This window comes from Halichoeres trimaculatus, unplaced genomic scaffold (assembly GCF_033239565.1).
Source record: "Halichoeres trimaculatus isolate MK-OKI-2021-1 unplaced genomic scaffold, fHalTri1.1 fHalTri1_scaffold_8, whole genome shotgun sequence".
Taxonomy (NCBI): Eukaryota; Metazoa; Chordata; class Actinopteri; order Labriformes; family Labridae; genus Halichoeres; species Halichoeres trimaculatus.
In genome coordinates, this window is record NW_027437186.1 from 32,247,245 (window position 1) to 32,264,909 (window position 17,665).

Consider the following 17,665-nt stretch of genomic DNA (forward strand, 5'->3'; position numbering starts at 1 on the left):
GTTTACACAACAACGTTTCATCCGAAAATGCTAAAACACAGTGAAAAAAATCTGTGTTTCAACGGAAACGCCGTGAGCAGGGCTGGCCAAGTAGTGGTGTGCCGATCAATCTAAAATATTAATATACTGATGCCTACATTGGGATCAGTGTTGATCAATGTTTGGGTGTACAGATTGATACTTAAGTTTCAGTTTCTCTTCTCTAGTACGAATTTAAACACACTTAGAAACACAATAAATCTTGCTTTGAAAGTCGGAAATGTATTGATTTTCATTTCATGTCATTTCATTTATGTGTGAGAGGAAGTGTTTTAGTAAGATCCCGTGTGTGACGTGGCTCCCCATAGTACCATGGTCATTTTTGTGGCTCTTGGTCTTTGATTGGTTGGCCACCCCTGGCCTAGAGACCGAAAAAGCTGTAGTAAGCATGCCAGGCCTGTAGTTGGCGCTATAACTGTCTTGTTCAGAAGCCCCTTTTGGTAGCTCTCCACCGAAGTAGGATTGGGCCGATCATCTGGTGTATTGGTGAATGCTAAGAGCAGAAGTGGAGCAACAGATGCTCATTTTGTTGAAAGACAGTCAGCAGATTCAGCAGCACATGCACAACGCAATGATCGTAACATCAGTACTGTCGTATGCACTCGCCGGGTGAGGCGGGGTGTGACGCCAGCGTTTCCACTGAAAATGCTGGTTTGCTGTTTACAACAGCAATGGCGTAGGCAGCGTTTCAGACAATTTCCACATGCCGTTTTCAAAAGTTTTCATTTAAAGTCAGCTGAAATGCTGTTTGCTTGTAAACAACACGGAACAAAACTTAAAACTTTTGTGTAAACGGCCCCTTAGATTAGGTCCGTTCTGTTGCAGTACGTCTGCGTGGCTGGTCCGTCATGTTGCACGTAATATGCAGCCATCCCATTTTTGACGGACGCGGAGCTTTGTTGCATAAATTCAGCCTAGGGAAGGTTAAGCGTGACCGTAAACTGCCTAAAAACACCCAGTGACTTAGAAATAAACAGACCGTGTCAAAATCAGTTTGTATTTAGTTTGACTATGATGACAAACTGACATAATAAGCGAAACCAGACCAGGAGTCAACAGGTTTGAGGTTTTACAGCCCAACATGAACGATAATCGAGACTTGTCAATGGAGTGGGAAGTTTGGGAACTTCTCGGTCACATGACTCCAGCTGTCCGTCGTCGGACTTAACATGCAGTTGGTTTAGGGTGACAAACGCAGTCAAGTCACAGCACAATGGAGTCGCACTGCAGACGTATCTGGTGTATTTCAGGCATTAAACCCTGTGGATTTCATCAGAATATCTGAAAACAGTTTGAAGGGTTGAACTCCGTCTCATAGTGGGATGCATTGTGCTCTGAAGCAGTAGAAAGTGCGCCAAAGATTGATGAAAAGTTGGCATTTGGTAAGCAGCAAGTCTTACTCAAACTCTCAAGTGGAAATGGAAATGGAAGAAACCACCTAATCCAGTTTCTAAGAGAAAATCCTTTTGAAACTCGTTACATTATTAAGAAAATAATAGAGGATTTGCATTGGAGATTTTTCCCAGCAGGCTGGCACGGTTTCATGTTCCATTTGTACAGCTGTCCCCTGATAAAAAATGAATGCTTGTTTGTCTGTCTTTGTGTTTGCAGTGCTGGACAGGAGCCTGGTGGCCAGCTGTAAGGACTCCATAGGTTGGATGTTTTCCAAGTTGGACACCAACGGCGACCTGTACCTGGACCAGGCCGAGCTGGCCGCCATCAACCTGGACAAGTACGAGGTCTGCATCCGACCCTTTTTTAACTCCTGTGACTCCTACAAGGATGGAAAAGTCTCCACCGCCGAGTGGTGCCTCTGCTTCTGGAGGGAGAGTGAGTATTCTGGGGTTTGTAGGTTTTTCATGCTAAGGCGGTCAACCTGCCCTCAGGTCTCATTACCAATATGCTGTGTGCTTGTCCGTCACTGTTTGTCTTCCCTCTTTTCCCTCGTGGGTTCAATACAGTCACTGTAAGGAGCTAAAAACATCCCTCCTGCTGGCTGACAGCCTGATTCTCTCACAGCTCTCAGAGATTTTGCCTGTCAGACAACTAGCCGAGCATGAACTTCAATCCAGGCTCATGTACTATTTTTGTTTGATAAAAGCGACACGGAGTGCGACCTCTTTCAGATTGCTCATGGTTACTAAGAAAGATTATTGACCCTCAGGAAATAATCAATTTTTACTGTTTAGTGACCAAATTCTCAAGAAATTATCCACTAACATCATTAGCATTCACTGTGGTTAGCATGTCTGTTTTTTTTTACAGTGATGAGTATGGTCTAATAACCCTCAGTGCTCATTTACCAAGAAATTAATTGATCTTTTAGATTTTTAGGTAGGCTAAGGGCCAATCCCAATTGTCATTTTTACCCCTTCCCTTTGTCTTACCCCTTTCCCTTTAGTCCTCTGTTTTATGGACCAAGGGGAAGGGGAGGCAGAGGGACCGTTAATTCACTTCCACTTCCTTAGGGCTGCAACTAACGATTATTTTCGTTATTGATTACTCTGACAATTACATTTTTGATAAATCGATGAAGCCCAACATGTTTGCGTTTTAAGTGCTGGATCATTGCAGTTGTACTGCCATGCCATGCAAGGTCACTTTTGCAAATGTTGCAATTAGCACGCTGTGTGTTTTTACTCAGCATGAAGTACTTCCAAACTTTGAGATTTTTTGGACAAGCGGCTTCTCTGGCTCTGTTATCATTCATGTGTTTACGAGTCTCCCTCACCTGCTGACTCAGCTTCTCCTCCGGCACGCTGATCTGTTTACATGTGACGCATACAGCCCCGCAGCTCAGGTAATCTACACTCCAGTCCAGTAGGTGGTGGTAATGCACCTTCAGCTAGTTGCCAACCGCTAAACAATCCAACAAAAAGGAAAAAGACAAATAAACTGAAGAGAAACTAATACAGTTATGACGCAGCACATTGCACCAATTATGGAAAAACATTGTTGACGCTTTTACTAATCGATTTTTAACAATTTTATCAATTTGTTGTTGCAGCCCTGTTCCAAACAAAACTCATTTTTACAAACTGCTGATGTCATATTAGGTTGACAAACTCACAGCAAACAGACACCACCACGATGCACCGCATCACATGAGTAATGAGACAACCAAAGCATGAAAGGCAAATGTTACAGTATTCAGAAGTTATATTATGTAGCCCACCGCAGTGAAGACCGTCCGCTGCAGACCCATCACCCCAGTCTGACATTGGTGTGTTTATTATTAGCTATAGCTATAGCTAATAGCTAATAGATTGAGTAGATTGTTATAACGAGCAATTTCAAAATCAAACCGACAGCTTAAAACATGGCTAATGTTAACGTGAGTAAGTAGCAAAGGATTGGATGTCTGATAAAAAAAATTGATTTAGTGGGAAATTTCTCATACCCCTTGGTTTCAAGTGAGGTCTGGCTGTGTAGCCCCTCCCCCTTGATCTTACAGAGACTTAGCACACCCCTTTACTACACTAAGAGGAACAATTGGGATTGTCCCTAAATGGCCAGCGTGTTTCTTTTATGCCTTGCTATGCTGTAAAGTGTATCTGCTTCTTTGTTTCTTCTCTTAAAATATTTTTTTCTCTTCTTTTTAGAGCCACCCTGCCTGGCTGAACTTGAGAGGATCCAAGTCCTCGATGGCGGGAAGAGAAAGTTTGGTAAGTATCTGACTTATCATAAGAGCAATTCAGCCTGAATGAATCTGTCTTTCCTGGTTGACGGGTTTCGAGGAGCAGATGACAAACAGGAGGCGGGGATTAGCGTCTGATCAGTCTTGTGGATTAGAACTTGATACTGACAGACGGCAAAGAAAAGCATCCAATAGTGTGTCATACATGTATGCCTGAGCAGGGGAATGTGTGAGTGTGTGTGTTTGGACATGTGTTTGTTAGCATGTGCAGACTGCAGATTTTGGCTCGCTGGCTGGGTTGTGAGTCAGGACTCTCCAAGGACACAGAGCAGTGAGGAGGGGGCAGTCCGCCAGCCTGACGCGTTGATGGACTGGACAGACAGTTCTGTTTTGCCTCGGCCTCTTGGCTTTCACCCACATTTTTTTTCCTTCTTGTACATAGTTATGAAAATAGCATCTTTAATAATTTAAAACATTACAAACCCATTCATCTGTGAAGAGCATGACAGTTTGATAGCCTACAAGGTTAAGTTTTGCCTCAGCAACTTAATCAATGCAGCTGCAGTATGCTGTGACTGTCCTCCTTTCTTCCTCATTCCTATATGTGAATACAGGCTGAATTTCTTTCATGTAACTGTTGGTAAATTGAAAACTTTCCAATCTTGTATCCTCCCACGATGATTAGCTACCTACCCTCCCTTGCACGCTGCAATATGCTGACTTAAAACTTATTCACCCCTTCACTGCTCTGAGAGCATATTTGTATTCATAGAATACTGAATTGGCTGCCACATATGCTGCATGCATTACATCCTCACTTGGGCGCTTTGCCATGTGCGATGAGGCGTGATTCATAGAGTTTGGAGGGACTGCATGGTATGGAAGATAAGGTCTCTTAGCCTACCTCACTCTTGTTTATTTGTGTGTTTTATCTTGCGTGTGTGTGTGTGTGTGTTGATGCCAGGTCGATTCATCCCCAGCTGCGACGAGGACGGCTACTACAGGAAGCAGCAGTGTGAGAGGGGAGAGTGCTGGTGCGTCGACCAAAACGGAGGAGAGGTAGCCGGATCTCGGATTCGCGGCAAGCCAGATTGCGGTAAATCCCACAGGTTTCAGATATCAGCGTATAAGAGCGAGATTTGAAGTTGAAAGCTGAATGTAGAAAGAAGGAAAAACACTCAAAATGTCTGCTGTGAATTGGCCCACTTCCCCGCAGCACCCCCTCACATGCATTCTGCACAAGGCTTCCTTTATGTTAAAGGACTGAGGCCCGATGCAACATAACTCACTGCAGGGACCAGTGCCACATTCATGTGTCCGGAGTCATTTGCATTCTAAAGAGCCGCCTGTCGCTGTGAGAAAAGTCTTTCAAGATAAATGAGGACTGGCTGGACTGAACCTGCGGCTGATAAGAATGAGTCCCCTGGCAAGGTTTAGAAATAGCTATTAAAATCCAGACAAAGTCAAACACATGCCCCCTTTTTTGCCCTTACAGTCGGTGTTTTTAAATTGATTTCGGCATTTCTCATTGGACTCCATTAAAGATGAGACAGAGCTATGCTGAACGGAATTCATTGCAATATACAAGATGGCCACTGAGGATAATTCAATCCCTGCATGTTTTTGTTTTTTTCTCTGCAGATGATGAAATGGCATATTCAGGTGATTTTGGCAGCGGGGTTGGATGGGAGGACGAGGAGGAGAAAGAAGCTGAGGAGACTGCAGAGGAGGCCGAAGAGGAAGAAGGGGAAGTAGGGGAGGTGGATGACGGGGGCTACATCTGGTAAAAAGTCGATCAAGCTGTCCAACATCTCTGTGATGGTCCCGAACACGCAAACACACACATACAGATCCTCAAAGAGACAGACGTGGGGGAGCTCACACACTCAGAACAAAACAAGCCTAGGAAAAAGCAAAGTGAGGGTTTTACAGGTTTGGAGAGGGGAGAAACATATCTCGTGGGAGGATTTAACGTCATAGGATGTTCTTAAAACGGGCAGGGGAAGGGGGATATCACTACAACGATATTATGGGTCTGGAGTCAAGAATTTTGTCCCCCATACTTGTGAATCTATGTTCTCTTCTGTTGTATGTCCTTTGAACCATCTTTGAGCAGTTTTAGCTGATACATAATGGAGACTTTTAAGCAGATAAAGGTGCTTGCATAAAAAAAAGAAGAAAGACTGGGTGCTCTTCAATACTTCACAGTGGCTTCTCTCATCTTTTACTTTCTGCTGATAAACAACGTTCAGATTACCAGTTTTGGAGGAAGCCACATTGGACTATTGAGACACACCTTTTACCTTTACCGTTTTCATGTCATATGCTTCGGCTCATATGTGACAGTAGTGCTCTGTCTCATTCATGACTTAAAAAAAATACATTTTTTCTCACGCATCACTCTTTAGCTTGTAAATAACGTGTGTATCAGAAGACAGATTGTCACCTATTAGTCCCGTTATCATTGCCTTGAAAGACTAGCAGAATATGCTGCCTGGTTGACAAGTGTATCTCGTATCATAATGTGGATCAATTATTGTGTTTAATAAAAAAATAAAATAAACTCGTCTATGTGGCCCAGCTGGCCACCGTACATCTGAGTCTGTGCTTTTTTTCCACTTTTTCAACCCCCTTTCAACTGTTAATGCTGAGCTGCCTCTGGGTTATTACAAACTTATATTTCTACCTCAAGGAATTTAGGCAAAGCAAGGCAGCAAGTATTGCACATCAAAAGAGTTTTGTACATTAAAAAATAAACATGGAAATGATATCAAAAGAGCAGAAGTGATATTAAAATTCATCAAAATATTTCATCAAAATCCCTTTTTAGAATTTAATGAAACTATTTACACAGGGTCTAAGAAGAGAGTATGCAGGTGTTCCAGGTTTGTTCTACATGACAACAGGTTGTTTTCAGAGTCTGGGGACACCTATAACCATGCTCGTGTTGACTAGTTAGCAGCAAACTTTGAGGTAATAACGAAATGTAATTTTCATTTAGTTATTCAAAGGATGAATGCAGAATCTCAGCACACCTGAAGGCACAGGTGCGCAGATAGAGGGCGTGACCCAAAACATGTCTACAAAGTCAAATAAAGGTTCCCACATGCTGTATCACTCTCAGTCATAGTTTCATCTATATTACATGTTGGTAAGTGTGGCCTTCATCAATTAATAGGTGCATCACAGAGTCAAACTTGATATGCAAACATTATTTTTTTTAAATTATAGACAAAACCCTTTAATCCCCAAAAATGAAAAGAAATTTAAAATATTTTTTGAAATGGGGCAACCATGCCAATTATTTAAAAAACATTTATGATTTTTTTTAGGGTCACAAACAACTGGAAACAATGGCAAATAATCAACATCAAGGGAAGAAGAAAAACAAAGTTGAAACCAAGCAATCTTTATAATCTTTCTTGTCTTCCTCGCATTGGCATGGTTGCCCCCATTTCAAAAAATATTTCTAATTTTTTTTTCATTGTTAGGGATTTTAGGGATGTAAAACTCTGTGATGCACCTGTTAATTGTGTTAAATGTTATCGCCCACTGGCAGGTGAGACACATCAAAAAGTTTGAGCCCCCCAGTCCTCAGATTGGTCAGCTGCACCACCTTTGGATGTATATACGTGAATAAGATGAAGGCCACGCTGACTGACACGTTACATTGATAGAACTATGAGAGTGATGTCAGTGTGTGGGAAATTTTCTTTGATTAGTTAGTTATTCATAAAAGTGTTGGAAAAAGGGGAATTATGGCCAGATGATGGCACTTGTTGTAAAATCAACATCAACAAAAGGTGTTACGATTCATTCTGAGGAGTAATAAGAGAGATAGGAGTGGCTACAGTGATCCCACCAAGAAGGAAAATTAATTTATGTCAGTGAAAAAGAAACATATCACCTTTAAATCAAAACAATGAAGTGATTTAAAATATGTCTTACTGGATATGTTCACAGTAAAATGTACTACCAAGCTCTATAAGATGAGTCTTTGTATGTCTAACAACAGACCAGAGACTACACAGGTTTTTTCTAACCAGGATTGCAGTGTGGCTCTGTCATATTTATACTTGTAGGTTGACCACTTCACAGAAAGCGCACAACTTAATTAATTTGATGGTCCTCCAGATGTGCTGTCATTGGTTTCCATGTGGTATCCTCAAATTTTTACCCTGAGAAGTCTGTGATAAACCCAAACAGATCCTATCAGCCAGACAAAAGCCATCGTCTGTCTCTGATCAGACCACTACACTCATGTTCCTGTAGCATGCAAAAACAAGTAGGTCATTGATTTGCTGGGGGATTACAGCATGTATGTTATTTCTCTTATCTGAGATTTCCTGCTTTAGACAGGTTTTGACAAACTGATTTTCAGGGTTTTAAAGCTAAAGATGAAATCTATCAGATCTGTAAAAATGTCAGACGGAAAGAATTTTAGTGAACATTTTAGGCTAAGAAAGGTCAAATATAATTTCTCATACTCAAATATATGCTGCACAGTCCTGCAGGTCATCCAGAAAACGACTATTTCACAGACATGAATCTCTTTGTAACTCATTCCCTTCAGGTCAATCTTATTGTTGGCTCACTTCTACCTCAGTCTGCAGTGGAGTGCAGCTCATAGCTTTGGAAACCCAGACGAAATGAGATACAGACCCATGTCTGCATGTCGGTACTTCTAACAGCACAATGCCTATAGAAAACTCACTCCTCAGCCTCCTCGGGACATTGCTCCAGCCTCTCTGCTGTGAATTATTCAGTCTGGGAATAGTGAAATAGAGACCTTTCAGTATGTTACAGAGTATGCGTTTCTCTGAGAGCCTTAGCCAAGAAAGCTTGTCTGAGTGTTGTAAAAAACTGAAATGTCATTTTCAGTTTCACATTTCACTTATAATAGAAATTAGTACCAATAATATCCCAGTGGATGAATGCTTGAATGTGTTAGCTGTGAGTGGGTTTGCCTGCCAACAGATGTCTGAATACCTGATACCGACAGCAAGTCTTCTGGCTACCCAGGGGGACCAATCATTTCCAGCAACCTGTCAGCCCATTACGCTGAATATTCCTCCAGCTTGGTGAGGAAATAAGCCATATGTAACAGGACCGGGTGTAAGGCCTGACAGAAGATCCTAACACATGCTTCCGGGGAAAATGTCTCATTTTTGTTGATGCTTCCCCTGCAAAGGCTTGGATGTCAGATGTAAAACTTAAGGACATCGTACCATATGATGCTTAGACTTGACATAAGGAGGAATATGGGTAATTAGTCTTTTATTAAGCCCTAAAGCTCCAATAATGTTACTTTGATATTTTAGTTGTGATAATGTGAGCTGAAGGTGATGAGCTTAAACAGAAATTTGCCCAAAGAAGAAAAAGACTTCAGTAAGATCAGTTTAATTTGTTTTAATTACATTACTATAACACTTCATAAAAAGGATTAAAACAGGTAAAAAGTGATTTTAGATTTTCGTTAACATGAAAAGGTCTTATAAATTTTTAACACTGTTTACTGCATAATTCTGTGTATCAACATTAAGAATTAAAGATTCTCATCTTAGTTAAGTTTACGCCACGAAACCTCTTTCTTGGTGCCTGTGTTTGTAACAAAGTGAGGTATTAAATAAACCACATTTTTAAGAAAACAACCTATTTAAGAAGTTATACTTGTAATAATGTGGTGTGAGCTTGGAAAACTTTTGTCTTTATTTATTTATTGTATTATTTTTTCTCAGAGTTTGCTTGGAGCACCCTGGAGCCTCCACACTCCTCTGACTTCTTTTTCTGTGGTGTCCAGCTCTCTGAACACACCAACATCTCTAGTTTGGTGAAACTGCTCCAACAGTTTGTTAAAAACGGTCACCGGGATGCTAAAGTTGAGGTGGGGGTAGGTGACTTTGGAAGCCATGTCCCTTGTGTTGCTGGACACTATACCTGCAAACAAAAACAAAATAATCATTTTGTATGTGTAGAAGAAAAAAGTGTGTCGTACAGCTGCTCTCTTTACATGTGAAGCACTGAAACACCAAAGCTATCTGTGGTCATCTTATGCCCCCCACTGATCAAATCCAGTACAGGATTTTTGAGTTGCAAGGTTTCTTACCCAGCAGCTCTCCTGAGTGTCTTTGCACAACAGCACCCCCGCTGGTCCCTGCTTGTACTGCACAAGTCGTCTGAAGCATGACAGGTTGGTTATTCAATAAAATAGCTTTGGAGAGAATACCACAGGTCAGGGACGGACCACTTCTCCGTCCCAATCCTCCATATCCCACCACAACAACAGAGTCACCTGGAGACAGAGAGATCAAGCTCAACATTTTTTATGTTGAGGTTTAACATCTGTAAAGACACACATCTCTTCTGACACTGAACGTACAAAAGAAACAGGTGAATTGGTCCAAGTTATAGAGATGAAAACGAACCTGGATTAAACCTCTGGGCCATCTGGGGGACCACAGCCATCATGATAGGTTTTCTCATCTGCACCAGAGCCAGATCATAGGGTGAAGATGCTTTAGTGGAAAACAGAACATCTCCCACCATATCATGGACTCTGCAGCATAAATGAAATAAACTGTCAGTTTAAAATCAGTAAACACTATGGTGATGATTGTTCTGACCAACTGGACTGCAAATCAGGTTGAAAAGACTTTAGGAAGAAGAGGGTTTTACCAGAAACTCATTGCAACACCCTGACTTTACAGAAATTTCTTAGAAAATTTCTTAACATCTGAAAACTTAACATAGGGATCACATTTTTTTACTTTTGTGAGTTTGAAGAAAGCACTTCTGTGTGGTGTTTTTCAAACGTTTTCATGTGATGTGGCAATAATTAGCTATAACATAAAGGTAAACAGATATTTCAAGAATATTTTGATGAGTGTGATGTCACCTGTCCTTGAGATGAAACCTCAGGTTGACCGTTGACTTCCCGTTGACGACATGTCGGCAGGTCACAATAAGCTCTGAGGTAACAACAACACCTGAGCCCCAGAACTGTCCACTGTCTACAAGGCACACAGTGGGATATTTCACAGATTTTTGAGCTGTGAGGGACATGTGGAGGCCTGCTTCCCCACCGTGGAGCCAAAAATCCTGGAATGGATCCTGAATGTTCACACAGTGAATGATGTTCTTGAAGATCGAGTGGATGGAGCAGACAAGAGTGAGGCCAATCCACTCGTTTGACTTCCAACCAAATGGCGACACAATGAGCCCAATGAGACGCACATCATTCATACTATTCAGCACAAACAATCCTCCTCCCTCTGTGCCTGGCAAACATCGAGCATCTGTGAGGATGACTGCGTTATCCTCCCCAGCAAGGTTGCTGATGATACCTCTGCTGAGGGTGCTGATGAAGAGATCCAGGCAGAGAGAGCCAAAAGGCGAGCCACATGCAACAACAGGGCATCCTTTCTGAAGAGATGAGCTGTTCTGCCAAGGTAGGGCACATAAACTTAGATTGCTATGTGCAATCTCACTTGCCTTGAGTACAGCAAACCAGCTCAGAAACTGTGCATCCCTGATAAGCTCCTCATCCTCTTCATCAGCATGGAATCGCCACTGGTCTGCCTCTTGGAAAACAGCCTGGAAAGCTTGTCTGAACTCCAGGCAGTTCACCAGCATCTGCAACTCAGCTGAAACTTCCCGCTGCTGTTTTCTTTTATTTCTGGAGGGTGAAAACATTTCTCCATGTGCATGGCTGGTGTCCAAATCTAGTTCTGTAGAAAAGCTGACTCGTATTTTGAGTCTTTTGCTGAAGCATTGTGGAGGTAAAAACCTGTGATCTTTGGAGATGAGGCCTTTGTTGTCGGTGATAAAACGAGAAAAAGGGAGTCCGGTGCATATCACAGTTCCAGTTTCAGGATGGACGATGACTCCGCTGCAGCTCACGGGTTTCTTGACCGAAAAATCTTCAAACACTTTGACTACACAGCAAGTTTTCTCTACCTCCTCGATTTCCATGTTGTTAGCAATACAGGTGAACTTTACCCATCTGCCGATAAATGTCTTGTGCAACTTGAGGGCGCTTAAAAAACATTGAAAATAAGCTAATTAAAACCTCTGCAGACCAGAAGTGAGACAAGAAATCCCTCCGCCACAAGTGAAAAGCCTAAAAGACAGTCTTCACATGATTAAAGAACTGTCTGTTTACGTTTTCTATTCCTCGCGGCACAATCAAAACGCACTCGTAGTTACATACTTCCTGATTGAATCTGATTGGTCTACGAGAAAGCGTGCGTGGCCAAGGCGTTCGTTGTGATTGGTCAGAATGTTGTGTTTAGAACCAATGCGCAGAAGGAGGCGGAATTAAAGAGGGACACGCACATAAGCGCTTTTGAGATAAATGCTGGATGGGTTTTTGTCAACAGTTAAAAAATTACCTGTTAATAAGCCTGACTGACCATTTGAAAATAAAAATGGTAGGTAAAAATAGGAAATAACTGAAAAGAAGTCTTAGAATTGCCTGGGAAAGGATTATTTAGTGCATTGTAAATGGGCACGTACATATGCAGCATACCGTGAATATATTTTCATATATCGTAAAGAACTTAATTTCCTTATCAGCACATCTTTTTTGTATTTTTTAATTGCAAATATGTTTTTTTCCATGGTTTAACAGTGAGCAGTGGATAATAAAGAAGAGATTTGAATTTATAATGGACATCATCATCTGGGATTATATTTTTTGAAAAAGGTAGACACTTATTAATTGAACCATCCATCCATTCAGTATCCCTTCCCCTTTCTTCCCCCTTTCTGGGATTCTGGGGTGGCTGGAGCCTATCCCAGCTGTTCTTGGGCCAGGGGCAAGATATACCTTGGACAGGGCTATCACAGGGCTCATACATCAAGACAGACAACCTTTCACTCAAACCAATTGGCTATTTAGAGTGACCACTTAAGCATGATGAGCATGCTTCTTGTAGAAAACCCACATATGCACAGGGGGAACATGCATATGGTTGAGGAATCGAACCAGGAACCTTCATGCTGTGAGGCAACAAGGCTAAACACAGCACTGCCGTAGCTGTTTCCTATTGTTTATGATAAACCTGCAGCTATTTAAATGAGACAAACTGAAAGGATTGTGAAAAATATTTATTTTGCTCAAACTGCACACATCATAACAACATGAACAACCCTTTGTAACAGATACATTTCTTCAAAGCTAATTTTTGTTGCAAAATATAAATAAGAGCTTATATACAAAATTATCAATAACATTGCTTTAAGAGGTTATTCTGTGCACATCTTCAGGCATCACCCAAGTACTCTCATAATATCACTGCATTTTAAGCAGCCACTAATCACAAAGTACTCAAGTCATTTCACAGCAATTAACCATCAAAAAAACAGGTAGTATGGCATCCTCACTGTGGACAAGTTTGTTACATCACTTGGCTGTGCTGATGCAGATACTTAACACTGCAATCGTAACATACTTAACACTGGTTTGGCTATAAATAAATATTTTCACAGCAAGATGTCAGTAATGCACTTGTGGTCACATTCATGTAATAGCCCTGTAAAAAAGTAACCATTATTTGATTTAAAAAAAGATGCAACAGCAAAACTGTCAGTATAAATGGATCAAGTAATTTAATGTACGCTTCTATCATTGACAAATATGGCACCAAATCTCTGCGACACTTTCCAAAACACTATTCAGAAGTTTGAAAATAAATGAAGTAACGTTTTATCTGTGTCAAACTTTCTTCATCTTCAGTCAAGAGAGAAGAACTCTTGGCACAGACTGGGAACCAAACTGACCTTCACTGTAAGTCAACACCAGCAGCTAAAAATAAACTAGGGTCAGAAACTGGTTCATAGCGATGACATGTTCTATATGGCAGACTGGATTCTCCTAAGGGCTTCAAGTAAATGTGGAAACCACACCATGAAGATTTAACACCATTCAGTCCAAATATTAAAGGCAGATGATTTCATAAGTCTGTGAGTTGCCATGGTTTGATTAATATAATAAATCTTTGAACTTGTGAAGAACAAATGCTATTTCAGCACAACTCTACTTGGAAAATACTCCAACTAAATAATCCTCAATCCTAAATACAGCATATGTAATAAAATATCTCTCAACAGCAGGTAGTTTTGTGTGGAACTTGTCTTTGTGTGCACATGTAGCACAGTAAATCTTGTTGAATATCACTAGAATAAGTCAGTCAATGTACTGGGAAAGCCAGCGGAAGCCGTCTCCATATCCTTGTCTCTTCAGCACGCTGCACATGAAAACCTCCATTGGCCTCAAATTTAGCTCTTTCAGTGACACATTACCCTGAAGGGAAACAAAAACACATATCAAAATGTAATAATTTTGATTTAATTCACAGCAAACATAGTGCTATTTCCTTAAGAGTGGATGAACATATACATCTATTAGATTCTGTGTGTTGTACATCACAGGATGTAGCACAGTGTCTGCAGAGCTCATTGACATGAATCACTGTCCTTTCTGCATCATTCTTTCTCCTCTGTTCTCATTTGCTCGTTTCTTGCTGAGAAACAGCAGGTGGTTAACAAGATTTACACTAATTAAGAAAATTTGCACAAGACAGGTATTGTGCCAAATGCTTCTTCCAGCAGCATATTATCCCCAGCTGTCATAGTATTTCATTCACAGTTATGCATGCCCTTGGCAAGCCAGATTTGTATCACAAAATCCAGAAACCAACAGTTTTCAGTTACCCCAGAGCAATAGAGGGTGAGAACACACTTTTCTGCTGTGCAGAAAAGTAAGTAGAGCTGGCCTTGCAACATTTGCAAAGCTCCTTTTTGGTATAATTTATTGAAAATAACCTTGAGAGAAGCAGAGAAAGGGAAATATGCCATTCTGGTGAGACAGTTGGATGAAGAGGTGTTGCATTCATAAAAATAAAGATGTTTTTCACCAAACATCCTCGCACAAGCTAGCCTAGACCCTTACATATAAAGATTACTTCATCTAATGCCTTTTTCTACCTCATTAGTGAAAAAGCAAGAACACAAATTTAGAAATATTCATAAAAGATGACTAACAACATATAATCATCACCTTTCCTGTTGTATGTCCATGAAGACCAAACATTCCTCTGAGGGCATCTTCACTGATGGCCTCAGGACGATCTATCTTATTCCCAAGGATGAGAACTGGGACATTTGAGATTGTTTCATCTGTTAACAGGGCCTGCAGACAGGAATCATTATAAAAACATAAATTCATTTAATCTACAGCTTTTTTTAAATAAAAGAATAAATTTAATGAACTTACATCCAGCTCAACTTTAGCCTCAACAAGTCGCTCATGATCAGCACAATCCACCAGGTAGACTATACCGTTAATGGCCGGGAGATAATTCTTCCAGATCCTTCTTGCTGTAAAACCCGCAATAATTTAAGTATTTCTCAATGATATGTGGCTGCAAATCAAAGCATGTTTCTTACAGCCCCACCTTGTGTGTGACCCCCAAGGTCAAATGTCGTAAAGGTCATTCCTGCAATGGTCAGCTCCTCAGATGCTGTGGACAGAAGAAAGAAGCACTGACTTTAGGTAAAAACACAACTCTGGTTGCCGAAGTGAAAATGTGAAATTGCTTGATTTACTTGGATGTAGCGTTGGCACGTGCTGTCCTAGCCTGTCATCTCTGAGCATGTGCAGGAGCGTTGTCTTTCCAGCATTGTCAAGACCGAGGAACACTAACTTGCCAGTCTTCTTGTACAACCCTAAAGATCAACAGAAATTCATTATAAACTTTTCTATTCTGGGTTTTGAGGGGATGATGATGAGAAGATGACCAGATGTCCTGCTTTTTGGGAAATTAAAAACATAAAAATAAATGATATATACATTGTGTACTTTTTCTGTGATGATTACTTGATAACGGTAAGGTGCTCACCGGCAAGACCTCATCTATAGATAAAATTCATGCAATTTTTGAGCTACAGGTGTTTCCAATCCAGTCGATTGTGTCCTTATGTTCTTTGTTATTATTTTAGAATTGTACACAAAAAGCTCAAATGTAATCTGTTTTGTCGAACACAAAGTTTGGAATGTTATTGTACAATATTTTACCCAATAGTTGCAAGACACTGCTGAAGCCCCGGTAGATCCAGTCGAAAATAAAAGACATTTCTTCTGACAACCTATAAAACAGATGATAGAAATGACATTGTTCATGATGCCACAGTAAAGATAAACACGGCAAAGTTCAAAAGCATCTCTCAGGTACAAGCTAAAGTTACAGTAAGTGTCAGATGATAGCTGTAAAAGCGTCCCTAATAAAAGCATCAAAGTACACTTTTGAAATGTATAGGAATTTCATGTAGTCTTGCAAAATGACATGGCTGTATTTCAGAATCTTGCACTGAAGCTCATTGTTAATGATTATTCCTGACCCTGGATTACTCTGTTGGTATGTGTAAGCTGTGTATAATCACACAGGCTTTTAAGAGTGAAAGAAAAGGTAAGTGAACTAAGAAAGAAATAGTCTTCCGAAGTTAGTTTTGTATGCAGAGCTATCGTACTGAGTGACACTGATCTTTCTCTGACTATTTTTATGACAGGTTGTGGCAAGGACACTTGATCTAGGCAGTCACTCCTGCCTCTCTCTTTCTGTCTCTCTCTCTCCCTCACACACACACACACACACACACACACACACACACACACACACACACACACACACACACACACACACACGCACCTGTCACTCTATGTGGGACTTGATGTGCTTGTTTCTGTGAGGCTTTCAATGACCAAGGCTTCTGGAAGTTACACAATTGTTGTTTACTTTACTCAGCTGAGTAAATCTGTAAACAACAAACTCAACTTTCAAATTTTTGTGATATGATATGATAAATTTTGACACAACAGATAGTGTACCGATTTAACCCTGTAAAAATGTCTGTCATGATATAAATGGCAGCAGGTTTTCGTGCAAAGCTCTGCTAAAAATATTCTAATATGACACCTAAAACATGGCGGGCCGTTAAAACAACGTCTGCGCTCCTAAAAAGAAAACTGCTCTGTCGTTTTCACCATTTCTGTTACAGTTTAGCTTTAAATATGTAATTAGAAGTAGCTCCATCCACCTGCCATATCGTTAACACCGACAAATTCAGTAAACATGAGCGCGCGAAGGGATTCGCCGGGACTAAACTCCATTATTTACTCTCAGAGACTGAAAAGTGGTTAAAAAAGAAGAAAACGGGGATTACTTTAAATTGCATTTTAATCTTACTTTAAAAAAAGTAAGAATAATATTTAATTTTCCGTATTACCTTGGTCTGCTGGTACAATAAGCAGTCCGGCCGTTGATATTTGGTCCAAGCCTAACCCGTCTGCATGAAGTTTGACAGTTAACCGGAACTACGTCACCAGAATGGCTTCCAAAATAAGAGAGGTAAACTTTCCAGCAACGATTCTCTTCACTACGTAGTTGCTTTTTCTTATTTAGAAGTAAATTTAACAGAATCGATGAGTAAAGACGAACAAACTCTAGTGCTTAAAATAAAAACAAAATTCATCACGTAAGAAAAAAAAAAACAACGGGAAAAAAATCATCATGTGTTTTATGAAAAAACAAAGATAAGTTTTACAAAGTTTGCTGTCACACTCAGCTAATTTTACTCAGAATTGTAAATTTCCAGAACTCTTTACAGTTACACTTTAACTCAGTATGCCATCATTTCTTTATTGGCACAACTATGATGCATACCTCCTCTTTTGCCTCTTATGTTGGATATAACGCACAGTTGCAAGACAAAGTGTGAGCCTTTTCTGCTGAAAGTGGTCAAAAAATGTGTTCTGATCTTTTCCAAGTCACTATAGTAAACAGTCTGCTCAAACTAATACCATATGAACAGTTATATAGTTCAATGTTTTGACTGAACACATCATGCAAACAATTGTTGAACGGTGGAAAAAGAATGTGAAACACGCAGACTCAACCCTGAGTCCAAGATTTGAGCTGTTGGTTGAAAGCT

At 40.5% G+C, this 17,665-nt stretch overlaps 3 protein-coding genes across 3 annotated transcripts in view; 1 reads left to right on the forward strand and 2 right to left on the reverse strand.

The window, feature by feature from the left end:
- Positions 1-6,269, forward strand: part of spock2 (SPARC (osteonectin), cwcv and kazal like domains proteoglycan 2) — a 38,396-nt gene extending 32,127 nt beyond the window's left edge. The window contains exons 7-10 of the mRNA XM_074676282.1: positions 1,651-1,869; positions 3,642-3,704; positions 4,641-4,772; positions 5,318-6,269. Coding sequence (XP_074532383.1) covers positions 1,651-1,869; positions 3,642-3,704; positions 4,641-4,772; positions 5,318-5,463 — 560 coding nt within the window. The 3' untranslated portion in view covers positions 5,464-6,269. The remainder of the gene's footprint in view (positions 1-1,650; positions 1,870-3,641; positions 3,705-4,640; positions 4,773-5,317) is intronic.
- A 2,887-nt stretch (positions 6,270-9,156) lies between these two features.
- Positions 9,157-11,876, reverse strand: tysnd1 (trypsin like peroxisomal matrix peptidase 1). Its single transcript, XM_074675864.1, has 4 exons — positions 10,572-11,876; positions 10,102-10,232; positions 9,783-9,968; positions 9,157-9,613 (listed from the first exon to the last, which is right to left on the reverse strand). Exons 1-4 carry the CDS (start codon positions 11,645-11,647, stop codon positions 9,411-9,413), a joined length of 1,596 nt encoding a protein of 531 aa, XP_074531965.1. The 5' UTR covers positions 11,648-11,876; the 3' UTR covers positions 9,157-9,410.
- A 936-nt stretch (positions 11,877-12,812) lies between these two features.
- On the reverse strand, positions 12,813-17,575 carry sar1ab (secretion associated, Ras related GTPase 1Ab). Its single transcript, XM_074676459.1, has 7 exons — positions 16,961-17,575; positions 15,753-15,823; positions 15,284-15,403; positions 15,133-15,198; positions 14,952-15,055; positions 14,736-14,867; positions 12,813-13,979 (listed from the first exon to the last, which is right to left on the reverse strand). Exons 2-7 carry the CDS (start codon positions 15,808-15,810, stop codon positions 13,863-13,865), a joined length of 597 nt encoding a protein of 198 aa, XP_074532560.1. The 5' UTR covers positions 15,811-15,823; positions 16,961-17,575; the 3' UTR covers positions 12,813-13,862.
- Between the last annotated feature and the right edge of the window lie 90 nt (positions 17,576-17,665).